Genomic DNA, 27,381 nt, shown 5'->3' on the forward strand with positions numbered 1-27,381 from the left:
ATCCTGACATCATCAAAATCTTTTCATGTGACAGTGATATAAACAGCCAGATACCAACATTTAGAATATTTGTGCTGGAAATACTCAAAAAAGTCTGTTGGTCTGACCGAATGCAAATATTAAAGTGGTCCTGAATAAAAAGCTCATCCTACTTGGATACTGCAGCTTGTAATTCCACAGTATGAGAGCTTTGGTAGTATCGATCAAACTTGTTCTTGAGTCTCAGTGTTATATCGGCGTTGGCTGTGCTGAGCCGGTTACCTGAGGAAAGTTACCACAACCTGATACCAGTTCAGAAGAACAAAGACACAACTTTTTGAAGCTGTGATATAGGGACAGGAACAAGCCTGTGAGATGATGCTGTTGCCAGGGCTGTTGGATTGAGAGAGACAGAATATTTTAGAATTTCTTTCAAGAACTTTATTCTTGATCTCTTGAGGGTTGCGCATAAGTGTTATTTGTGGCACCATTGTGCTTTTCAAAAAATGGTAATCCTGCACTCATTATGCCCGTAGGCAACCAATCTCGCTGAGCAGTGGTAGTGGTAGATCTAATAAACAAAGCTAAACCCAGCTACTTTCCATTTATTTGAAAGAAGATACAGCTAATCTGTGATTCTTTATGTTGGGCTTCTGCCACAAGATGAATTTCACATACAGCTGCAGAGCAGATTGCAAATCTACAAGCCAAAATAGATTTTCATTCTGATATCAGATATATCTCTGAGTGTAAGCATACATATTCGTAGAATTATTTGGATTGGAAGGGGCCTTGGGAGGTCCAACCTCCTGCTCAAAGCAGTATCAACACTGAGGACAGAAGAGATTGTTCAGTGCTTTGTCCAGTTGGATCTTTGAAAACCTGCAAGGCTGGAGATACCACAGCCTCTTTGGATCCCTGTCCCCCTGCTTAATTATCCTTGGAGGGAAATATTTTCCCTTATATCTATTTGAAACTTCTGTTGTTTTGATTTACAACCATTGTCTCTTTTTCTCCCACTGCACATCAGTAAAGAGCCTGTCTCCATCCTGATAACCTTCTCTTAGGGCTTTTAAAGCTGCTTTTAGGTCCCCCCAGATTTTCCTCTCCTCCCAGCTAAATAAGTGCTGTTCCCTTGGCCTCTCCTCATTAGGCATGTTCCCCCAATTTGGTGTTACCTGTGAACTTGGTGAGCATGCACTCCATCTCTGGGTCATTGATAAAGATGTAAAACAGGGATGGCTGTGGTATAGACCTCTGAGGAACTCTACATGTAGCTGGCCTCCAAGTGGAGCCTGATAATCCAGCCAAATTTTCACCCATAATTCACAGAAACAATTTTCTCTTATTCTTTTGATGACTTTAATGAGGTATCTCTCTGCCTCTGAAAGGTGACCAAAATGAGTTTGAAACAGGTGGTGTTTAAAGTGGTTTTCCCAGACCATTCCTCTGACTGCAGAGGCTGAGGAACATGATCTTAAAATTATGGTTGCTGTAGTCCATAGATGACCTACCTTGAACTCGGAGCTGTCTCTGTTACGAGTTTGCAACAACAACTTTGCGGATAAGCTCAAATCGTTTTCCCTTGAGTCTCTAATACCACTGGACTTTGTAAAAGTTACTCATGTAGCAGATGAGCTGCAATTACACATGAACGTAACAGAAGACTTAAGGTAAATTGACTTTGTGCTGCTGTAGCAAAAAGACATTTTTTTACTAGCCAGATATATACACGTACATTGAAATAAAACTTTGGGGCATCCTTTTAACTCACACAAGGCATCCAAGGCTCATGCTGATCCTAGTTTGCTTGTGAGCTGAAGTAGTTCCCTATGGTGTGGCTTTTGTTATGGGAATGTGGCTCGTTGTATCTGTATTTAAGAACTCCATAAAGGCAACCAACAACGGGAATTTTAAATCCGTTATGAATGTGCTGTTCCTAGTGCTGCAGTCTGTACCCAATGCCACTGGGAGAAGGGATTCCTCAACGTACATTTCTTGGGCATCAGGCCTGGCAGCAGCAAACCGATTCCTATATGCCTCAAAGACAGCACTTGGCAACTTGACATGTTCATATGCCATTTTGGGGGGAGAAAGTCTGCTTTACGACACGGAGAAATAATAGCCATTGGTACCTTAGGGAGAATGTAATTTATAATGTATATTGGTGAAAGGGGTGAGGCTGAGAAGGAAGGTTGTAAACAGGAATCATTTAGATGAGGCATCTTGTCATCAGTAGGAGATGTAAATATAGTTGTGCATTTACACGTGCATCTCGAAGATTGAGAACATTTGTATTAAAGACCGTACTACAATTACATGCAGATTAGATGCTTGGCTGAGTAGCTGTAAGAACTTTGAATAGATTTGTCCTTTTCACAAAGGTTTTCATTTTCTTTGGCAGCTCTGAGTGTTAACAAATTAGAGATCAATGTTCTACTAGGGCAGAAAAGTGAAGTGAAGCATATCTTGGGAGAAACTTTAGAGACATTAATAGTTGCAGTTAAAGGTATTAGTTAGTGGTGCCTGAAAAACAGAATTGGAAATTCAAAAGAAAAGGTCAAAGGATATGCTATTTTCCCCATTTTCTGCTGATAACTGAGTTAAGTACTTTGCCCCACTTGCTGCACATTGAATGTGTACTGTTCGACAAACACACGTCATGAAATCAAACAAATGATGCTGGGAAGTGAATTGTTCTCGCAGAACATTTGCCAGGATACAGCATGTGTTTCTCCATTGTTTCCTTTGTTTGAGTGGGTCGTAGTACTGTCTCTTTCTCTGGCTTCTTCAGCATATTTGGGCGCGTGTTTGCCTTTTCATCCCTCTGTAGAAACAGGTATGTGGTGGCATGGATGTCCAAAGTCCTCCCTTCAGTCCCTAATAGTTCAGACACCTATTCTGTGTGAACTCCAGGACGTAAGAGGAAGATGGCCATAGATGTTTTAGAAAGGCTCTGGACTAAAGGCCAGAGGAGAGGGAATTGCACTTGAATTTGAGCCAATGCAGGAAACGTACCTCTAGACAAACTCCACCAAAATCCTGAAAATTGCTCTTAGCCTTAACTTCCTTACTATCCAGATGTCCTCTGTAGGCTTAGGCCAGGATCCCAGATCACTACCTTAGCTTTTTTTTAATCGTGGGGCTTCTCTTTCAGCTTGTCTTCTCTCTCCATGCCTTGCAGCTACTTTTCCCCCTTCTTGCACATCAAAAGTTCTTCTCTGCTATGAATGCACGTCCCCTGATCTGTCCATGCATCTTTAGCCTCTGACTATTTCTGAGTTGTCCTGAACATCCTCGTTATGTGGTCGGAGTCCCTCATGGAGGGACCTGTTGGATGCTTCTCTGAAGGTTACTTTTATGCTGCAGTTCAGAATTGGAAAACTGGTTTGCTTTGGCAGCAACCATTCTTCTATGGAAAGATGCTCCTTTTGAATAGAGTTTCATGAAGGCTGAATGCCCTATTATTTTCAGCCCTATGACGGGTACAGAGAACTTTCTAGTCGATCCAGTGGGTTCTGATGAAGGCAAAACAATACCAAAGGCAATCAGTCCCCTCATTCAAAAAGGAGCTCATAATAGCATGCAAAAACCCCAACAAGAGCAGAAGTCATAAGCATTACGTAGGTTCCCTGAATGCAGAATTGAACATCCTTCATTTCATCTCTGGAGTTGAAAAATGCAACAATTGGCTGAATAGCGCAGCTGGACCAAATGAGAGAAGTCATAACTTGTATAAAAAATAAGTTATCTAAAAATTCAAGCAAAGGCCTGATCTGATGACATTTCAGAAGAAATTACTTCATATATCATTTTAATAGCATTTGAGGTAGAATAAAGATGCATGATTACTTGGGAATCTGTATGACGTTATATGCTTGGTTTTCCATAGCTTATTAAAATCGATTCAGAGACAAATAGAGGTTTTTAATTCAAATAAAGATGCCATAAAAATGGTCATGTACTTATAAAGCTGTAATTTAATATAATTTGGAACTGGGATGTATGCACACTAGGGTGGGTAATCTTATTCTCTTTTTGTTATTTCCCCTTCCCCAATTCCTTCTCTTTTTGCTCACTTGTTGCTTTTAGTGACAGCTTCACAGATCAAACATGACTGGGTGTTTTAACTTTATTTCTTCCAACAGTTGCTCTTGCCTTTTTCTTTATAATCCACATGGTCTACTTCATAGTTTGTGTAACAGTGGGGCGTGATCTAGTGATCATACACCTTTCATGGTCCCCCCGGTACCCAAAACACACTCCTGCGTGGGTTTCCTTTGCACAAGTGCTGTAATTGGTCTCTTTGGACAGCGGTGGCTGTGCCAGACTTCTTGTTCCTACTTTGCAGCACGAGAACAGGATGGGGACTGTGTTGGTCTTGAGGCTGGATTCAAACCTGTGAAGCAACTCTATAGGCTTAAGAGCTATTCCTTCCTTCGGGCTTTGGAAATCTTCTCTTTTAAGGCTGTATAGATCTCAGGCTGCATGTCAACAGATTGAATAAAACAAAATGCTTCATATTATCTGCAAATGGGTTCATGAAAGATACTGAGATGAAATGGCCAGAAGTTCAATTAAGGGATAAAAGAAAGCTTAACTTCAGCAGATGTGGATTAAAAAGAGGCAAAGAAAACTTTCCAATTTGCCATTCAGGGAACATGATAATCTTTGCCTGCCGATGCTTTGAGTCCTTCTGTGGGGGAGGATGACAAGGAAAAAGAAGTCTTTAAATTAAAAATTCTCCCCTGATTCTCAAAGGTGCCAAACAGCCCAAGCTCTTCATTGCTTTGGTGGGTGGAGCAGGTGCTGAGCTGCTCTGAAGTCAAGCTGTGCTCATTTTTGTCTTTCACAGCACTAACTTGAAGCAAAGGCCAGATTTGTCTCTTTTGTATGGAAGTCACACGTCTTTTTCTTTGTCAAATAAACTGTTAACTACGTAACTATTAAATTAAATTAAAAAAAAACCCTTAAATAGGTTGCATGAATGTTACTCTCATATTGAATCTGTTCAGGGCTTTAAGAGCCAAGGGGCTTAAAAGAAAAATTTCAATGCCAAAAAGAAGTCACGGTATGTCTGCAGTGAAAACAGTTTCAGCACATTTGTAATGAAATAGTGCATATAGGTGATGTGTCTTTAGTGAAATTAAATGAGGGCCCTCAAGTTCTCCTGGTTCTTTTGATAACCTTTTATCAGCTTGGATGACACAAGATCTTTCAGAACTTTATCTGGCTGAAAATCTGAAGATTTTCAGTAGAGAGTAATACATGCACTTCTGCTTCGAGGTCCCACATGCAGACAAAACAGCTGACCTTCTGAGGTTCTGTAGGAATTTATTTTCTTACACAGACCTTTGAAATCAGAGCTGTCTAGCAAAATAATTCTTCTATTCCTCCACAATATGTTCTTTAAGAAGCTTCTGCTCTTACTTTTGTTCGGGGAAGATTATTTCAGGGGCAAACATAATGAAAATATTTTTGCCGTGGTCAGTTCTCATTTTTCTCTACCTGAATTATAGCATTATTTATACTTGCTATGGCTCTGTGTATTTATCAGGGGAAATTGGATAGATTTAAAATTAAAATTCAAGTCCTCTTTTCTTTAGCTTCTCTTCCACAATGCCAGCCTATACTTTTCTCTGTTCCCTTCTTTGAAGGTAGCTCTTAAAAAGGCACTTCTTCCTCAAGAACAACTAATCCTGATCTTTCTTTTCAAAGAAGGTTACTAAAGTGAAAGGCATAGAAAATACTACTTGTCACTCAATTTGCTTGCAACCTATGTATTATCTTTGGGCCATAAACACTTAAGTAAGTAACTTAACATGTGGTGGTCCTAGTCAGGTCAATTAGATTGAAGTCACGCGTGAAAGTAGTCACTTGAGTGAATACTAATGAGGTTTTGCAGGTTTTTCAACAAAACTCTGAACAGCTTACTGCCTGTATGGTAACTAACAAGCGAGCACACGTTACAATGTTTTAAAAAATGTTGAGTAGGTAATTTTGGAACTGCATTTTAAGAATTTTCTTCAAGGAAACTAAAATTGGGCAGAGTGTGGATGCTTTCTGAGTTCAGGTTTTTGCCATTCCTGGGAAAACGTGCCTAAGCTTGTCCTACTCCAGTTCAGCAGGACAACTGATATTCCTATAAAAACATCAGTTCACACCTATATTAAAACAGTGGTTTCCCTCCTCTGACTCATATTTTGCTTATCTTACCAAAACCTTCTGCTGTACAGATCCAGGTGGGTAAGCAGAGAAAAATACAGTGTTTCCTACAGTGTAATTATCTGCTTGATGCTGCTGCCCAAGTGCTACTGAAGGTTGAGGATTACTCGCTCCTGGAGGACTGTCACTCTTGCACTGTCAAAATACATGTTGGCCAGTCCAAAGCCCAGACGGCCAGAAGAGCAGCTAAATACAACGTACTGTGCCAATGCCGTGAGACTGAGAAGGACAGGAGAGCTGAGGACATCAGAGGCACAGCCTGAAAGAGGGGGACTGGGTACAGAGAGTTGAAGAGGCTGTGAGAAGGTAGGAGTTGGTTAGCAGGAGAGTCTCCTCTTTCGGAGATACAGGGTGGGAAATACAGTTAAGAATAGGTTGATGGAAGAGTAAGCTGTCTGGATTGAGGGAACAGGGCAGAGAAGTTGATAGCTATTGGGAATATCAGAATCTGTAAGAGAGCTTGGCCAGGAGAAGTCAATCCTACCTGCTGCTTTACTAGATCAGGTAGAACAAGACTGTATTGAAAGATCTCAAGCATCATAATTTTCCAGGTGATGCAAGCTCGTTGTCATGATTTTATTTATATAGCATTTCTAGTGTTCAGTGAATTTCTTTTTTTCTCTTCCCCCAGCTTGCTCTTCACCAATTATTTTTTTTCAAGCTTTCTCTGCTGAAAGAATAACCAAATGCTAAACTCAAATACTTGCAAGTTAGAAAATGTCAGAATAGAAGGCAGTGGGCTTCTTCAGCTGACATGGACCTCTAACATATCGCCATACCTGCTCCTGTAATTGCTGGGGTTCCCCCATATGACCCTACTTACTTAGTGTGCACAGCATCCATTATTTATTTCACAGCATTGAAACTTTGAAAAATTACTAGTTTCTAATAGGCTTTTCTGTGTTACCATTCCCATAATATTAAAGAAATGAAAATAAATTTCCTAATTCCTGTGGAAGGTAATTAAGGCTAAAGTTCTTTATGCATGGCAAAAGCATGGTGACTAATGATCACAAGTATCTTTTGTGCTCAGTAAGAGGTAGGTAAGGCATGATGTCTTGGAATCCTTAGCTTTTTCTGGCATTTTGTTTTTGGGAATAGGACTCTCACTTTTCAGTTATGGCTGTTCAGCTGGGGTTTATCCCTCCTGGCAGTCATGGTGCACTTTGGGACATAACCCTAGGACTAGATTTTAGTCATTGTGTGTGCTGGAGGATGACCCAGCATCAATGTCTGCCTGTTCTGCTCTTTATCCTATGCGTGTGCTCTTAATACTTGCCAGAGTCCTGAGCTGGATGAGTATTTGGTCTGATCCAGTACGTCAATTTTTATTGTAAAGGTGGGCAGTTGTCTCTTCAGTCAAGCAGACGGCACATGAGGAGCATGCACACAAGTGGGTTAATTTCCCCCAACTTTAGCAGCTTTAAAGTTAATCACCTATTTTGAGTTAGTTATTCAGGCCCCCATTGAGTCGGCAGCGACAGAGTAATTTATGTCATTCTGAATACTCTGTGAGACGGGAGGAATCTGCTAGCGAGCACACCTCAGTGATCAGTTTAGACTACACACTTGACTTTGAAGAAGCTAAGGTTTAGTCACCAAGAACCAAATTTGCTGCTTTATTTTGATACTGAAGTCAAGCAACATGCCCACATTGTGCAAGAACTCCATAACAGATACAGAAATAGCATCTTCTACATAATCTGGGATGATGATTAATTGCCATAACCCTGACGCTTCTGTTCCCTCTTGGAAGTTCCTAGTGTCTTTTGTAACACACTTCCTGCACTTTCATACTTCTTGCAATAAAAGAGACTGTGGAGGTCTACAGAAAGCCTTCTTTTTGTTATACAGCAACAGAGAAATCTTTAAAGAGGGGAAAATGCTGTGTAACTTTAAGTGAAGACCATTTTATAATGCATGTGCCCGAGGGACCTAAATCAGACAAGGGAACTTGGTTGTAGTATTTGCTACCATTTTAGTGCCTTATTTAGTTAAAAGAATCCTAGGAATATATAGAAAGTATATATGTCTGGAATGTAATAAACATAGCTGAGCTTTGTATGTTCCTGCACATGGCGCTTGATGCAGAATGGGAGGTGGTCTTGCGTTTCTGTTCCTTTCCCTTTGTCCTCCCCGTGCACGCTTTGGGGAGAAAACAGCTGCATTTGGTGTATCTGCTGGAACTTGTGAAGATCCACAGGCCTGATCCAGACCTGCTCTCTGATAGTTTGCCACTGCTGCTAACCTGAGAATTGGACCATAGCTTTTTTCCTCTGCTTTGTATTGAGCAGTACATGAATATAAAGACTACACATACAACATAAATACATGTATTTATCTAAAGAGTGAGGAAATTATTTAGGTTAACAGTGCTATGTTATAGCACCATTTTTTTCTGTATTTAGAGAAATGACCACTGCATTCTTATCTTGAGGATTAGGGAGGACTTCTAAAATGAAACTTCATCAATGGATTATGGAGAGTCTATCTCTAAAAGAGAACCTGAATGAATTTCAAAGGAAGATCTGATCCAAGAAACACAGCACACTTTATCTAAGATAACAAATGATTTCTTGATAGCTTGAGTCTACTGCAGGATTAAAACTTCTTGGCATATATAGCAGCTCAGTTGATCACTTCAACTGCGATTAAAAAGTAGAACAAGTACACTCAGAATATTGTTTTTGTGTCAGAAATGCTCCTTCATGGTTGAAAATGATAAAAAATTGCAATCGATCCTTACAACTGTTGTGTTCATCTTTATTGATCAGGCAAAAGAAAGATAAATCGCAGCCCAAATAAGATTATAGTAAATGTTAGCATCGGAGGGGACTGGAGGATGATAGAGAGCTATTCATCATTTCAGATGGTGACCTGTCCGCGCTCACACCGTAGTCAGTCTGCTGTCTAATCGCATACCTATTGATTTCATCTATGTCCAAGGAACCTGGATGTGACTGTCATTGGGCAGCTGAGATTGCTAAGTGCAAGGGGGTCACTGGTGTGAGGAGGATTTCATTTTCATTTTCTTACTGGCCAACGATGATTTATGAAAAAATAAATGACCTCAAGTCACATGCATGGAAACCTTGATTCCAGTACAAAAGAATTATTAGGTCTGAATCTCAGAAGCAAGAGTGCAGTAGACCACTATGCTCTTTGTGATCTGTGCATGACCTTTGACTCCAGTGGATGTTACGCAATTTGTTATAATTTGTGGTAAAATATTAGACTTGCAATACAATTTCACCCATGTCCGGAGCTGGTATTCTTTTTCAGTGATTTCTGTATTTTTCAAGATTATAATTCACAAGGAGGAACCTCAGAAGATGAGATCCTCAAATGGAAAGGAAAAATATTTTTTCCTTTTATTTTTGTAGATAGCACTGCCTGTTTCAGAGTTTCCATCAAGTGGTTTTGCTGTAGTGGGCTATCTTACCTGCATTCCTCATAACATAATTTGGCACAGATAAATGTTGCTCAGGACATGTTTACTAACCCAATGATCAAGGAGACTATGTCATCTTTGACTTTTACAAAAGAGTGATCTCTCTAGTTACAGAGTTTTTTAATATTTTTTTTTCCCCTAACCATGTTTTAGGCATATTGCTTTTTCATACACCAATGTCTTAAATAAATAAAACTGCTTACTTTACCCAAAATAAAATTGGAATGACGCTTTCCATGGACTGCATTGTGCCATTCATGTATGTTAAATGTTGTAAAGATGCGAAATCAATGTTGTGGCATGAATAACTTAAAACCATGGTATAAATAGGTAGATTGGTGAAATAAGGATTCAAAATGGTTTTTATGTAATCATGCGTTGTGTGATTGTAAGAGTTTTGTTGCCATGTTAACATGACTCCCTGGGATGCCAGGTGACTCAAGAGCTGCAAAGCTACAGAAGAGTTCTTGCAAGTGCCAACAAAACCTTTATACATCTCCACGACCTGTTTTCCCCAGCATTCAGAGAAAAATGGTTTTAGAGAACTTCTGAACTGCTTTAACTTTTCTTTATTCCTCCAACTGTGAAGCCAGGTGCCTTAGTTATTACATGTTAAGTCCAACTGTGTTAAGGCTATAAAAAAACCTCTTGAAAAATACCAAGTATATATTATCTAGATATGAAGCATCAAAACATTATAGTGATTTGTCTTTAAATATCCTATGTCCCACTGAGAAACTTTGCCATTTTTAAGTGTAGAAAAGTTCTATTGCTTGATGATTCAATCTTGTCTTGCCCGCATTTTGGAAATTAATGACTTGGTGGAACTGAGTGAAAGGCATTCCTGGGTTTAGGGGAGATGAAAATATATTCCGAAGCTGCCTGATTTTAAAAATTAAAATTAGCAACTGATTGAAGCAACCTGGAAGTTTGGAATATTAAAATAACTCACTGCGAGAGGCATTATCAAGGCAAAGAGCAAAAGAGAAAGTTAAGCCATAGTTAATTTATTGTGCAGCTTTGAAGTTTGACTCAAGTATCCCCTGCAAACTAGAAGGGGATATATGTGTAAGTAACACACACAGGGACGTGCAAAGAAGTAAGGATTCAGTATTTTGATTTTTTTTTCCTAATGGAGAAGCCTCAAAGGCTCCAACAGGACCTAGTGCTAAATATGTGATTCTTACCCCATATCTCTTTACGGTTTCCTCCCTGAGAGCCATCTCTTTTGCATAACCTTCCAGAAGCAAGAGGACACACTTATTTAAAAAAACCACAACAACCAGCCAAACAAAAAGTCATCTGTGAAACTTTGTAGAATACCTGATTTGGGGGGGGGGGGTGAGCAACTTAAATATCCAAATTAGCATTATTTACTAGATATAAGTATGTATATAAATGATATTATATGCAAACTGGTTTGTTTATTTGTTTTTTGGTTTTTTTTTACTTTCCAGAGTGCCCAGTTCTACAAAGTTACCACGGAGCAATACCAAAAAGCTGCTGATGAAGTGTCAGCTCGGTTCAAGTAAGTCTTTCTACTGTTGTTTTTGAGCCTGGCAGCTAGATATGTTCTTATCCACATTAAAATGCACAATAATTCCCCTTCCCCCTATCATAGGTCCTAACAGTCCATGCTGGTTATTGAAATGAGAGAATTTTGAAGAATTTGGAAGCCAGAGCATAGTAGCCATAAGCTGCATAGAAATTGGATGCGCAGTTAGTAATATACTAATTAATTTATATTTGATAAGATGCATGAAATAGTCTAAAAATATATTCCTTAACATTTTTTCTCTAATGGAGCACCAAAAATGTAGTTCCAGCTTTGCATTACAATAGTATTCATCCTGTGCTTGCGTGATTGGAAAGGATTTAAATTAGCAACTTCACTTTGCCCTTAACAGTGAAGGTCAAATTAAATAATTTTTATTAGTCCTGAGGATGGTTAAATGAAGATACAGTAATTGATGGATCAAAGTGACTCTGACCCTTAGCCTTGGACTCTTCCCTTTCTGCTTGTTCATCCCTTAGGCAGAAGGTTCCATTTATCATTTTAGTAAGGATACAGAGAGAACTTTTTACAGCCTTTTAGTTTCAGGAGTAACCAAGAAATGCTGTATAAAATGAATTATTCTGTGACCATTTTTAGGTTTGTGGAGGGATTGTCTTTCACTTTGGGTTTTGTTTCGGTTTTTGATGAGCAAGAAGAGAAAAGGCATTTCTGAGCTGCTGATAATTATATAAATAAAGTTCTTAATTGTAAGATAGACATAATTTTATCTCTTAATATCATGAATTTTTAAGTATTCTCTAGTGTATATATGAAGTCTTTGTACTGGTCAATGGTGCAGAGTATATTGAGGACTGAATTCATCTGTCCCTTAAACGAGAGGGGCAAAGTGACCATTGACTCAAAGTCTGATGTAAGCATAATTTGGAGCGTTTCCCCTTACGTATGGGAAGAATGGTATGTTGTTATTAATTGTCATTTTTTTCGTCTGTGGTAAGATTCCCATCAAGGGGGTATCTCTCCTTCCTCTGTTACACTTGGGTATTTTCAAGTTTTGAAATCTAATTATTGCCTAATCTGACTTTCATTATTCCAAAACAAGCCTTTGTTGTGATTTGAAGTACTAGTTGATAGCTCTAGGGGGTTGTTGTGGCCAGAGGTGGGAAATGGCTTTGGGTTTGGTTTCTTCACCCCAATATATTAATGATTTCCTAAGGTAATGCTTTTGGGTTCCTTTTTGCACAAATGGAGCCAGTAAATCCAGCAGGGGCCAGTCCATAGCATTAGGCAATGTCTAAGAATTCTCAGAAAACCATTTTGAAGGATGTTTCAGTCTATCTGGATAAAGAAAAGAGTGGTTAATGAAGAGGGATTTGAAGAGGGAATCAGAGATTCCTAACGCTTGATGAGATTGGTCTTTTCTTCATTCTCTTAAAGACTAAGGGCATAAATAGAAATCACCTATTTGACTAGTCTTTGCTGTAATGCCTCTACTGAAACTGCTATGCTTCCTTTGCACTTCAGGCCAAATTTTCCAAAAAATTATTATTTGGAGCTTTTTGATTAGTGGATCCAGTTTTGGTCCATTGCCTTAAAGAGCAAAAGGAAAACATTATGAAAAGAAAAAGGTATCTGAAGTATGCGCATAAATTGCAGTAGATTTGATAAAGTGCATGAAATATCAATATTACTTTATAATTTAAAAGTTTTCCTGATAGAAAATCCTGTTAAATGCCATGTCTTTTTATTGAAGGTTTAAGCTCAGCTGCTGTTATTTTATCACTGCCTTTTATATGTAACTTGATGGATAAATTATGAATGATTTAGTGAAACCTAAAGATGATGCTCTTTTGGTGTCACCAGGTACTTCTCATGTTCAGTTTAATTGCATGTGAGGATTGAGGACAGAGTTTCAAGAGATGGTGTTTAAAGAGCTTGTTTAATTGGCTGTAAAAGAAGAATTAAATAAGGTTGAACTGCTAAATTTTGTTAATGCATAAACCGATGTGCTGCACGTCAGTGTGATTTCAGGTTCTAAGTGCAAGATTAATAGATCTAATTGTGGTATCATTACGAAATAGTCTCACTTTATTTTATACATGTCTAGAATTAGTTACGAAGTTTTATTGAGATAACTTGCATTTCTTCAACTTTTTAAGCTACATCTCTTTCAAGAGCAAAGAGAAGTGGATAATTGCTTAAATATTTCCCGGATTTTCCTTTTCCTTCCTCCATTTAGTCCCTGAAATTACATCAGCTGTGGCTTCATCAGTCTTTGGGGATAACTCACCCCATTAAAAGGGAAGAAAACAAATATCCCACATAGACTTGGATCAGAGAACTGGCAGGTCTTCTGTACTTTGTCTGCAGTCCTTAATTGATGCCTGCTTATTACCTTCTCCAGCGCTGCCTGGATTAGACTGATATTCCAAATGTTCATGATAAATGTTTTATCTCTGTGAGGTCCTGATTCACATTGATCAAATTCTGAATTATCAAATGGTTCATCTCTTTAAGACACTAATTCACATTGATCAAATCCTAAATGACCAGGTTCAGTCAGTTCCTGCAGTACACAAATTGCATTAAAACAACATTACTAGAGCATGCTGCCTTTTCTAATGTAGGAGTTATGTTACCCGCAGTTACATTATAACCAGAATTATTATATTATGAAGATGTCTCTGTTATAATGAGAAGTTTACACAAGAAGAAAAGAATGCAATATTAGAGGAAGAGCTGGGCTTTGGGCAAAGATTTGAACTTTAGCTAATCAAATTGTATGTTTGTACTGTGGGGTTTTTTCCTTAATTTGAAGGGCTGGTAGCGGGAAATTTGGCAGCTGTGGTGGTGACATTTTATTCCCCTGTGGTGTCTAGAGCCAAGTAACATCTTGACTATTCATTTAGGAATACAGTAAGCGGATAGGGCAAATTCTGCCTAAAATAAATGTTTTTACTTTATCTTCTGTGGGGTTTGATTCCTTGTGGTAGATAGCAGACTTCATAGCTGCACACTAGTGCTTTTTCCAAAACATTTTGCTATTCCTCTCTGGCTCCACTGCTCTCTTGTAGACAACACGTAGTCGTTTCTTGCTGCTGGTTGCTTGGCAAAAACATACTCCCTAGCTGGCCAGACTGACAGAAGATCCAGGTCCTCTTTGGGGATGGGCTGTTCCTTTCAGCGGTGTTTGTGCAAAGCAAAGTAAGGGTGAGGTTTTCCCCGGTATCTCCGTGTGTCACTTCGATGTCACTTCCAACCTCCTGTGTCTGCAAGGAAGCCAAATGCTGGATCTTGTGCATCACGGGGCAGGGTTTATATGTGTTGGTATGTTGATAGACTCCTGGATGAAATTATCCAGCGCTAACAGTTTTAATCATGGAGGATTCTTTGCATCATCCGGAAGCTTGGGTGTTTATTCTGAATTACAGATTTTGATGGCTTTATTCCCTTACTATGAGACTTTTGATCATGAACCTTGCCATCAGGAGGAATGCCGCCCAGGAACTGGAGGAGCGAGTTTGATTAAACACAGAAAGGTTTGGGATTTGCTCAGGCTGCTTCACACGGTACCATCTTCACACATTTGAGATGTTTTAAAAACAGTTTTACAAACTAAATCAATATGTTTCACGTGATCCTCGATCATTTCCATTGCTCTGATCACTGATGGAAGTGAGGGCTCGGTGATAGCCAGGCAACAGGCTATTACAACCCTGAAAATATGTTCAGCGGGGGGGTTGATTCAGGGTGGAGTGAACAGGAATAAATGACAAAACATCAATATCATGTCTTCCTTTAATTGGTGACTTCTGTATCACGAAGCTTGGTTTATTAATGTTTACTGAAAATAAAACTTAAAGCACAGTTATGTTTGATGCTTATCTATAAATACATAGAAACATTAAAAGTATTTCCTTCAAGTTGTGTTTTAGGCAATATTCTTTTGAACTGGGAAGTGAAGCTGAGAAAGTTTGTAATGAAGCAGTGTTAAATGAATAACAGTGACACTTTGATCTTCAAATACGATTGTTTCACAAAGCAGTGATGCCAATATTCTGGACATTGAAAAAAAACCAAAGCAGTATAGAGAGAAAATAAGCTTTTTAATGACAACATTGGACTGAGACCAGGGAAGCGTGGGTTTATTTCACTGTTCTCGTTACCCTTCTGATGTTAGGCACATATGGTGACTTTTAAGGGACTCTTCTGCACTATCTGTAAATTAGGAATATTGATAGTTCCTTAATGCAAATATCTTTAGTAACTATCATGTTGTACTCACATACTACTGTAGCATAGAAATCCGTGTTGGAGATATCCAGGCAAATAGTTTCTGCTTGTGCAGATCCACTGGTCAGAAACTTCCAGTTTTCTAGCAGTTCCTTTTGCTACCTTAATTAGCACTAGTCGCTTTTAAAAACTAAAGTTAAAAGGACAGATTATAAATTATTTGTGAAATACTACATAGTATTTTTACAGTAGCAGGAAATAGTAAGCTATTTAGAAATCCCTGGACCGAGCCTGCAGGCTTGCCTTCTTCTAGTTGAGCTCCCTTTGCTCAGCCAAAGATGATGGGCTCTGAATAGAAACATCCTGAATTAATCTTTTTCTCGTACAAATATAGCACGTGTATGTAGTGCTTTGTCATGAAACAATCGTTTCACTATTGTTTGCCCTGATGATGCTGTTGCTGGTAGTATTCTTGAATTCTTTTTTCATGCATTATGGCTGGGGATGACGGTCCCAAGTTACCCACAACATCCCACAGATGAGCATAAGACTGATGTGATTGTAAGTTATGCTAGAAGGAGTGCACAGTGTTAAATACCATCAACTCAGCTTAAACCATGCTGCTTTTCTTAGCGGCAGAGGTATTCAAATAGTCATATTTCTCTTTCTTTCTACTCTTGCACTCCATCCCCTTTCTGTTCCCCAAGGCTACTTTGCCGTGTAGCTGCACACACCGTTGTGCTGACACCATGCAGAGGGTGGCATAGCAGTGAGGGTTGCTTACGTTGATTTAAGCAGTGCCATTGTCTGATATCTAACAGCATTACACTTAAAGAGCGAAGTGTAAATGGTGTTTTGCAGAGTGGATGTGATACTGTCACCCCTCTTGGGTTTAAACCAGTCCGGATTCAGAACGCGTAAAGCTCATTCAGGTAGGAAGAGAAATTGATAGAGACTACAAATCTTTTTGATCTCTGTTATTTATCTTGTACATCCAAAATCCTGTTCCTTTTAAATGCAAAAGGAATAAAACAGAATCTGTTTTCTTTGCTCACTCCTTTCAGCCAGTATTTGGTCCTGATAGACTTAACCTGAGGGCTGCCGTGGCAGAGCTCATTCAAGCAACGTGTTTTGACTTTCTACTAATACTTTGTACGTGTGATTTTGCTTTGACACAGTGTTCCCTCAGTTGGCGAAGCCCTTTACACCATGCATGCCTTATGCATGCCTTTGAATCGGAGTGAGGAAGCAAGAATTACATATTTCTGCCTTTCGAATAGGGTTGCCTATTGCTTCAGCAGCTTGGCTTGATGAAGGGACTTTGACGGTCAGTAGTTACCCCTGACTCAGTTTTCTGCAACCTAGAAACATATGTAAGAGGATGTCCTTTCAACAGCTTTAGAATATCAAAATTCTATAAACCCTTTATTCAGTACATTTACCTAAGAAATGATGATCACTTCATAAATGACAACTTTAGTTTTCTCTACAGCAACATAGATATTTAACTTTCTTCCTTTGATCAATACAGTCCATTAGGAATGAGAGTACTCAACAGAGCTGGATGAAATATTAATTGTGTACTTTTTAGCTAGATGCAGATTCATCCTGAACGAAGTGGGAGCAGGGGATTCTGGCATAATATCTGTGTGTTTTTCTGTTAAGCCCGGAATCATGACTGTTTGCATGGGGATGTGTGTTTTCATTGATATATTTGAGCTGTAATGTGAACTTTAAATGTGCTTATTTGGTCAGGAGGTAGGTTGGAAGCATTGAATGTGGTTTTTGAGAGTTATATTAACTTCTGAAATCCATTATTCAAAATTTAGATAGCATGTTAATTAAGAGGGCCGAGCCAATTCTTTCCATGTTTGCCATAATCCTTTTTTCCCTTTTGTTTCTCTTCTAGAAATCATGGGCACATTCATTAAAGCTCCCCTTGGGCTATCACCAATTTTTCACACAGTTAGATACTTTATGGTCTGGAATGGAGAAAGCAATCTTAAAATTAATTTTAGTAAAGCACAAAGTCATGACTAGGCATTTTTTTATTCAATATGAATTAGTACTTGAAATAACAAAAGATTTTCTGGAAGGTAGGGTAGTTATAGTAGGATAACCATGTGGGGAAACTTGCCTCCTTATCTGAATGTCCCTTTCCTCTTCAGGTGAGTCCGGTTGATGTGTTTGAAGGGGACAGCACATGCTCATGTTCCAGCACACCACAGGTTTTCTATATTTGCTTACACAGACACGTTAAGTAATTTTATAGACTTCCTTATGAAGGCAAGTGAGTGAAACTCTTCCTTCATGCATCAGTGTCCAGCAGTTAAATTGGCGCGTTCCCTAGGTTTGTGTGGTGGTAATCAACCAAGTCCCCTGAAAATTGATGGATGCACTCATTAAGGACAGTTCTTGCTGCTGGCTGCAGTTTCGTGAGCCACTCACCACCAATGAGGACTGACTCTTCACGGTGTAGTTGGCATGTAACGCTCTGCAGCAGTACATCTGGCTTCGTGCTCCCTTTCAAGGACTAAAGCCTCTTGTTTTAATACATTAAGCATCCTTTGTTGGGATTTTGTATAAACACGAGTAAATGATTTCCCAATTACAGTATTAAACCAAGGAAGGTTAAAACCCGCAGTCTCTTCTTTTTATTATTAATTTGTTCTGCATTTTGTAATCTTCTATTGCTGAGATTTACAAATACCTTTTCTAAGGATATTTTTTATGAGTCCAAGCCATCTGTAGGATCAAAGCTTACAAATCTCGCAGCCCCCACTTCAGAGCACACAGCAGCAAACCTCTCTTTCTGGAAGGGATCATGTTTTGCAGAGTTGATGGTATGATTTTTTTAAGAAGCATACACCTGTTTCTGGTTACAGGGTGAAGAATGAATTGCCAATTACCTCTACATGTTAGAACATGACACTTCATGTTGCAGGAGCTTGTGCTATCTGTTTAGTGAAGGCCCCCAACTATGTAACCATCCGTTCCGAAATCATGGGGTGGAAAGAAAGCAATCCTTGATCAGTCGCTAATATTTGTGCATGTGCAAGCTGCAGGAAGGGAGGTCAGTGCCACCGACCTTAGTTTTCCCATCAGAGCTCTTGACCAAGATGAAGTGATCAAAGCAGGATGCCAGTACATCAGCACAATCTCATTACTTTGCAAGCTGCATGCACAGATGCTGCTGTTGCTGCATCAGGCGTCACTGATTTACATTCATAACACCTCCATTACAGCTCATTTGCTGCTACTTGTAATTAACCAGTTCTTCCCTTTTTTTTCCTCCCTTCCAGTAGTGTTCGGCTAAATCAGGGAAAAAAATAAACCACAGTCATTCTGGTTAGACTCCATCTAAGTGAAATCACAGTTGTAAAGCCAACGTATACATTAAACATTTGGGGAAATAATATCAAATCATTAGGGAATAATATCAAATCATATGCTTTGTTGCAAAGAGCTGTCATACTCAGAAAATAAGGTTTGTAAAAATAGTATTCAGATGTCTTATAAAGTAGTTAAGCTGTCTTGGTGCCTCTTAGTTCACATGAGATTAGTTCAAAAGTAAAACTTTTCAATTGCTGGTAGCAAAAACTATTACTGGACTTGAAAATTGTGGCATTGGCAGGTATATTGCCCCTACCTTACTCTGTAGCTAAAAGGTAAAATAGTATAAAAAGTCTAAACAGTATAAAAAATATTTAATTTATTTTTTCTACTATGGGAAATAGGTCAGATGTTAGGCATGCAGAGAACAGGTATGCTCTAATAGCTCCTTCTCTGAGCAGAGCTGCACTTTTAATTGCAGTTTCTCTTCCAGTATTGCTTTTTATCTTCCTGTTTGCTTAGGACAGTCTAAATTAAGATGAATCTCAATCAGGTTTGGACTTTGGTTAGCAGTCAGGGTTTCAGCAAAATGTATCCATCAGGCCTGGAGTGTTCGACGAGCATCTCCGTATCTTCCAACACTCACCCAGCAACCTGTTGCTGTTTCATTTACATTTTTAAAATGAAGTCCTCGTTCCCAAAACATCCAAACAGCAGAAATGCTGCTGGTACCAGAACCAGATTGCATTTATTTTATGCTGGTCCCCACATGTTTGTGTCTCAGCCCATTGCAGATATTGGCAACGCAGAGTGCAGAGCTGGAGCTGGCAACATCTGGAGAAGGGGCTGCTGCAGTTGTTGGCATCTGGGAGGGTGGTACCTGGGAGGTGGCAAAGGATTATCATGTCGTGAGCGGCGCTCCTCTGTTTTGATAAAGGAGGACGTTCATTTTTTTTCTGTCATTCTGTGCTGCTAGCAGGCTCAAACAACTGAGTGAAATTGTGCCAGGTTGCACTTGATTAACTCTAATTTTTGGTTGAATAGAGCAAAATTGTGCAGCAGGCAGTTGGCAACACGTATGCTACATGGATGTGGGATCACAGAGAAGCCTTTATAAGTTTGCCTAGGATTTATGCTTTTTTATGTATTAGAACACCTAACAAATTGCCTGCCTAATGTAAATTTAGCTTTAATTAGTCCATCTACATGCTTCTGTAATAAAAATGGTGAAAGGACCTGTATAGATGTAACATGAGCGCATAGAGTTATCCCTTAAGGTCATGGGACTTGACTGAGGTCAGTGGGGTAATATGTGCTGAATCCGAGTCTAGAATTAAGTGGTTAATGACTGCCATTTTTTACACAAACTTTATAGGCTGTTCTTCCTAATAGAGTATATAGTTGGTTTGGGTCTCTTTTACAGGTAAGAGATTATAATGGTCCCCAAACTTGTTTTCCATCTTAACTCAAATCAAGCAGTGATATTTTGCTTTCTTTGTTGGTCCTGTCAGTAGCACTTCCAGCATAAGATAATTATTTTTTTTTTTAAATATGATTTGGTTTCTTAAGCAGTTCCATTCTCCAGGAGTTGAGCGGGGCACCAGAATGTACATTTTCATAGAGCTTTGAGCAGGGGAGTGGCACGAATCCTGCTCTCATGAGCATTACTAGTTCTTTCTACCCTCAAACTTACATAGTTTATCAATTATTCTTCTGTGATCAGAGGAAATTTGACATTCAGATAACTGAATTTTAGACAGCAGTTGCCTTTTATGAATATGACCATTTTGAAATTATTTCCCAGAAGGTACAAGTCTTGAAAAAAATTTCTTTCTCTTTTTAGCTTGAAATTTCCAGCAAGCTGCCGTAACGGGCATCTCTAACCACAACTGTACAACAGTTACGTGACCAGAAGGTAGCTCTGCCGCTACTCACAGACCGACTGGTGTGACTGTACGCGCACTGTGCACAGAGTATTACACCTGCCTTGTTGTAGGAGACCGAAGCTCTGATCCATAGACTGCAAAATACTAATTGTACCAGGGCTCTACATCTAATGGCTTGTAGGAAATGAACCCATTGCCTTTAGACATTGAATAGTGTGTTACTGTGCCATGTTAGCCGTGGAGCTAAGCGTTAGCCATGTTAGTTAGAAGTACTCAGGTCCAAGAAGATAGTCTGTCTCCCTAGCAGAAAAGTCAAGTTTTATTTATTTCCCTTCAAATACTATGCTGTTATTTAATGCATGTCCTTTACAGGAATTTTTTTCCTGACGTTCTGCCTGTATGTTCTTTTAAATTTTGCCCTGTTATTCGCAGTACTCCTCAATGCAAAATGCTAAATTATTTTCTGAAGTGCTTTTTGATTCTTTCAGTGGTTATCACTGCATTTTTAAAGCATGAGTCCTGACAAGTATAGGAGAAAATGCATATATTGGTCATGAAATGTCCTAACCAATTTTTTAAAGGCTTTTACAATGACCGATAATGCATTTTCAGATTTTCTTGAGCATAAGCTTCATTCTTAAGCAAACCAAAACTCTTTTCTTGCTATTTTTGAAGAGGGGATTTCCTAAATATTTTTTATTTGCTTTGGCATTTTAAAACATTTTAACTTGTATACATGTGACCTGATATTTATGTTCCATGCTGCACACTTAGAAGCATGAAAAGCACACCACCTTCTAATCCTAAAAGAACATAAGAAGACACAAAACTGTTCAGTAGGAGAAATTTTTCCCCATTACTGTTTATGGAGCAGTTAAGTGTTAGTGGGTTTTGTCAATTCAAGTGCTACGTGCCTCTATAGAGGATCTATAACTGAAATTGGAAAACTTGTCAATGTTTAAAAAAAAAATAAAGATGCACTCTCTCTCACAGTCCTCTGCCTTCCCATTTATCTGCCTGCAATATAAAATCAAAGTATAGTCCCGGAACATTTAAAGCACACATTTAAGCCTGGGGAAAGGAACTGAACAAAGTAGATAAAACTAATATGTGTATCTTTACAGAGAGCACTCGAGTGCCATGTCTATGGCTATAAACTTTATAAAGATGGACTCCCCTGTCAAGGGTGTGTTAAGACGGATAATATTCCATAGCAAATGCTGCACTGTGCCGTATGCATTACTGGAAGCAAAAGAAGATCAGGATCGAAAGGTTTTGCGAGACAGGCTTTATAGATCCGTGTGTAATAGACTACCTCTCTGTCTACACTGCTTTACTGTTAGTGAAATCTTGCTCTTGCATGGGCTGATGAAATGCAGTCCCCTTTCTTCCATCACATATATTCTTTTCCCTTTGCCTTGAGTAGACACAGTACTTTGGCCAAAAAATTGTTATAACCCTCTCAATAAAAAGGTGCAGTCAGTGTGGCCAATGTAGATTTTAAAAACAAGTTCTTTATAGATAAATCCAGTGTCAAATGAATCCAGTTCACGAGCTCTTCTCTGCTAAATATTTTGGCTCCTTTAGGTAGAGAAATTGCAGATATTCTTCTGGACAGTCTACAAAAGCGGTATTGGTGGCTTTTCAAGAGCATTTATTAAGGATAAAGCTAATCTATGGAATGGCTCTGTCCCAGGTTCTATTTATTTTAAACCTGGAGACTTGTTACTCCTCTCTGGTTGCATAGCATGATGCTGCATGGGGCAGAAGTTGTCTTCAAGTTCCTCAGTACCTGGTAAACTTCATGTTTAGGCAGATAAAGTCAGTGCTGCTTTCTGGATCCTTGCAGTACAGATGTATGAAGGTCAAACGCCACCATCACCCTCTTGTTCTGGATATGCATTGTAAGCTAATTGTTTTCAGATAATATCCAAATTGATACAGATCAGGCATTCCCCCTTCTCCTCCTTAAGAGGATGTGTGTACTACTGAAACAAGTTTGTTAATTCTGTCAGATTTTGAGTTCAGTGCTTGACTATAAAAAACCTTAGTCACACAGATCTCTGCTAACAGGAACTACCGAAACACTGATAATTTGCACTTCTTACTATAGTTTCTTGAACATGATACGCATTTTCCTGGGTTCTCTATTTTGTGTGCAAAAATTCCTATTGTAGTACAAGATACATTTCTCAAGCTAGACGCACTGTAAAGTGTAATCATTTTACCGTATATTGAAAGAAATGAGAAAAGCAGTTATTTCTTTAAAACTTTCCTTGTCACTTAACACAGATCCCAGTTTCAAGCCATTTAGGAGATCCATTAAGCCACTGGGTTGCTCCTATGCATGCATTAGTAACAGACTTGATGTAATATGGAACAGGCTTGCTATATCATGGACACATTTATGAAGATTGATAACAGCCAGGGTTCAGTGTTAACTTTTATTGTCAAACAGGCTGCAGGAGAAACTGCCTAGTATTGCTTTTGCTTTGATTTATGAAAAGGTTGCTGCATGAAAAAGACATCACATAAAATAGCTCTGCTGGCAGTAGCATTATAAAATAAGGCTGCAAGTAGACCAAACAATAACTAACTGTAATTATGTTCATTATTGTCTCTCAGCTCTCTGTACCTTTGGTAGGGTGCTTGCACTCGCTACCACGTTACCTCTCAAGTGAACTCACCTTTCCCACAAAGTGGGATGAGCATGATAAAATCCTGTCATTTTGTATAGGCAGTACCCCCAAAAGAGATGGTTTTTGTTTGTGCCATGAATTGAAAGAGGTCATCTAAATTTTACCTTCTTGCAGAAGTGATACTAGGAGGAGGAGGAGGAGGAAAGGTCTTCAGAAAAAAATGCTGTTTCTGTTACCATTTCTGTCACTGAGGTATTTTGCCCTAAATTGTTACCATTCTCCTGTAAGGGCTATTTCAGACTGTGTTATATTTAGACCCCTTAAAAACAAAACCAAATCCCAGCATGATGGCAGAGATCACCAGTTTTCATCTGTAGATGGCAAGAAGAATTATTTTCTTTCTCTTAGCCTAGTACCATCCTTTGTAACGAGATGTGCCACAGCAGGAGCAAGTTGAATTATTCAGTTAGCAGGAATTAGCAGTAAAACTTCAGTGAGAACCAGCTGAAATCAAGGGGCATGACCTAACTGGAAAAAATTTTAGTGGTTGATCTAAAGTTTGTCAAACTTGAGATACTTTAACTTAAAAGCATTCCACTACCAAACTACCTGAAGACCTTGGCAAAAAAATAGCAACTTAAAAATCATATGTGATAAGGTTATAAAACACAAGGCATCAGAATGATTTTCTTGGATCAAACTGAAGTTCTGTTAAATAACCCAGTGTCTAATTAATGCTGCCAGCACACAGCAAATGGGTAAGGAGAGACCTTTGCAAGATCTTTGTGAGTTGGCAATGATGTTTCCCTGCAATACCCTCTACCTTCTGGTGTTAAACTGCTTTCCAGGTACCATCATGTCTTATAACAGTCTCAGGGAAACATCCACCAGTAGGCAGTTAAAAAACTATGAAGTAAAAAATAATTTTAAAATAATGACAATAATCAAAAAAACTTGAATGTTGTGCTTTACAACTCATCTCTCCAAGTCTAGTTCATGATTTGTTCATGGTGATAGGTGCATTTTCCTTACTAGGATGCTAAAAGGGATATTGAGGGCATTATGTTTTAATATATCTATAACACATTGTACAAGCACGTTAAAACTAAGATACATTATAGCAAGGTCCAGTACCCACCTATTATCAGCATGTTCACAGAGCGATTATTACTCTTTGTGTGTCTTGGCTAACACATTATTGTTGTTGCAGCCCAGCTGATTATATTTTATGAAAAGGGTGGCTTGCCACAGCCCAGTGCAAGACCTGGGGAAGTGCACGTAGCCTTTGTAGCTTATCAGAGTGAATCCAAGCCTTTTTTGTTAAATAACTTCATGCCCAAATGAAAAATTGGCATTTATTCTGCTATCTCTTAAGATTGCAACCTTCAGTTCCCTCTAGTAATCACCACCCACGGGAGCAGGGATGCTTGAAGTGTTTAACTGTTGATTGCTTTTTCTGTACGCTACTTCTACTCATAATATCTCTTATTTTTGTGATCAGTAACAGGCTTTGGGGCCTTTTATGGTTGAAGAAAATAGTTAAACATATATTGCTCTAGAGAGTAATATTTGGATAATAATGTGCCACGAGTTAGTGTCTTGTGGTGCTTCACATTGAGTGCGGTAGTTGACCTTTGCTATAGATGAGAAATGTGTCTCCTTATTAGAACACATTATATAGCACCTATATCAAGGGGAAGCTGTTGTTGTAGCGTAGTAGTGTAAAGTGCTGTGAAGATTTTATTACCGCGATTTTGGGATGATCATGTTACTCATGTGTTTACAAAGCCTGAAGTGTGTTGTATAGCTCTTGGGAAATAAGTGGCAGTAATAAATCTATAACATGGTATGCTGTTGTGTATTTGGTTTATGCTGCTCATTTGGGCTTTTGGTCTTTGTTTAGGTCTCTCTATATTCTTTTTGTGTGTGTGTGCGCTTTACACAGTGATATAACATTACTGTGGAAAATTTAATGTACGGACTGGAATAAAATTAAAATGGATAAAATAACCATTGAAGTGGATAAATTTTTTTTTTGCCATCTTCATATAGAAGAAGGTTTCAAACTGTTGCAAAATTAATTTTTCCTTTAAAAATGAAAAATATTATATTGTATTTTTACACAGTATGTAATGCTAGTTAATACACCCAAGTAGTCCTGGAACAGCAATGGTTCCAAACCACTGGCATCAGGCACTTCTATGAGAAATGTCAGCCAAAGCATCAATTAAAGTTCCCGAAGACTTAGATCTACCTTCCCATGAGCTCTAGCTAGATCTGAAGACAACGGCGATTCCCTTGCTGCAGCCTAAACCTCCGTAGTGCCAAAAATCCCCCCAGAAGTCCTAATAGTAAGAAATGGCACCACCTGGTGTTGTTTGCTCTGGTGATCTTTGACTTGTCTGCTCATAAACAGCTGAGCGAGTGGAATCTTGCCAGTCTTCATTAAATAATTTTTGGGGCGGAGTAATGAGACAGAGCTCAAGTGATGCCACATGCAAACTCTAAAAATAATTTGTGATCTGAATTTACATTATGAGGCTTGAAATGCAAGCGTTGATATGCTGATCACGTATGCATGAAAGTGGAGGGGTTTGCTCAATTCCGACTGAGCAGCTTTGACTCTTGTGGTAGGATTGGTTTGGGTTTTGTTCTGTCGAACGGTTGGACAGACTTATGTATGTCCGACATGATCGTTCTTCCTCTCTTACCTTGCCAAAGATAGGAACCGGTTTTGATCAGTGCAAGAACAAGAAGTTCTTTTTATGGTATATATAGCATGTAGGTACATTACATGGATACAATATACTCCATGTAGATAAAACTGCTCCCTCCTTCCAGAGTTTCTTCTGAGTAAAGATTGTAGCTACTATGCTATCTTTCCTACACTGTAAAGGCATGCATGCCCCTGTTAGAAGGCTAAAATTTGTATCATTGTCATCCATGTGATTGTTTATTTTAGTATCCCGGTATTCAATAAAAACTGTGCCTTAAGCTAAAAAAAATGTGCATCCTAAATTTGGGTAATTCCAACATGTGGTTCCCTTTGCAGCTGCAAGGACCAGCTGTGTGTAAGGTACATTTGTATAATAATATGTTGGTGTACTTTGTATTTTAAGGGGGGGTTTGTTCTTTTTTTCAGGGAGGGAAATTTTATAAACAAATAGTGTTTTGGGATAATAGAAGTCAATTCATATCAATTTAAATAAAAGTATTCAATCTAATTTTGTCTGTCAAGGAGGATGAGAGTCTTGTTTTCTTTCATTTGACGACTTGCTTGTCAAGCTATTTAGAGTATAAGCAGTCAGATCAGAGGTCCCCCTAGCTTGTTGGGCAATGGCTAGGAGTGGGTATTTAAGGAACGCTGTAAAAATAGGGGAATTACACAGTGATATCATTTTACCTTCAAACAAGTAGTGGAGTGGGGTTTTCCTGAGCCAAACATTGTATTTTTGCTTATAATCTCTTGACGGACTTCTCTTACATTACTGTGTAATTATCTTTTGAACCCAAATGTGCTTATGCTAACCCCAGTATCCTCTAGCACCAATTACCAGCTTTTCATTACGTGTTGTTTGGAAAAGGCTTGAATTATTTTTTTGTTGTAGATCTACTGCTAGAAAACCTCACTGGCTGCCTTTCTTCCGTATGCCATTGATAATTTCACAGATCCATCTCATGTTCACTTGCAATTGTCTTTCTCTAGGCTGAAGAGATCTAGTCCTAATGTAATGTCCTAAGAGTCTGAAGACTTACCTTGGCAACTAGTTCATCGATCTAATTAGGATTCACAACTGGGAAATCTTTTCTGATCCTCATCCTGATTTCTTCCTGTTCTAAGTCCCAGCCCAACAAGGGGTTTAAGACTGTGCATAACTCGGCACATGCAAATGCAGAATTACTCACTTCTTGAAGTTCTGCTCGTATTTATGTGCTTTGCCAGATTTGAGATCGTAAATTCTCTCTGTTAATCTTAGAGATGCTCTTTCCTCCCTGTATGCCTATAAAATAATGTGTTGCGCTACAGGGAGTGGTTTCCACTTTGCTATGCTAAAAGCTGAACCGGTATCCTACCAACATACCAGGTGTTTTACCAGGTGGGAAACATTCACTAGGTAAAAA

The 27,381-nt window shown here is 38.8% G+C and overlaps 1 protein-coding gene across 2 annotated transcripts in view; it reads left to right on the forward strand.

The window, feature by feature from the left end:
* The window catches only part of CHCHD3 (coiled-coil-helix-coiled-coil-helix domain containing 3), a 155,240-nt gene that overhangs the window by 115,693 nt on the left and 12,166 nt on the right, over window positions 1–27,381 (forward strand). For both annotated transcript variants that reach the window (XM_069801535.1, XM_069801536.1), the window contains exon 6: window positions 11,113–11,183. In XM_069801535.1, coding sequence (XP_069657636.1) covers window positions 11,113–11,183 — 71 coding nt within the window. The remainder of the gene's footprint in view (window positions 1–11,112; window positions 11,184–27,381) is intronic.

The sequence above is a fragment of the Haliaeetus albicilla genome, chromosome 14 (genome assembly GCF_947461875.1).
Source record: "Haliaeetus albicilla chromosome 14, bHalAlb1.1, whole genome shotgun sequence".
Lineage (NCBI taxonomy): Eukaryota > Metazoa > Chordata > Aves > Accipitriformes > Accipitridae > Haliaeetus > Haliaeetus albicilla.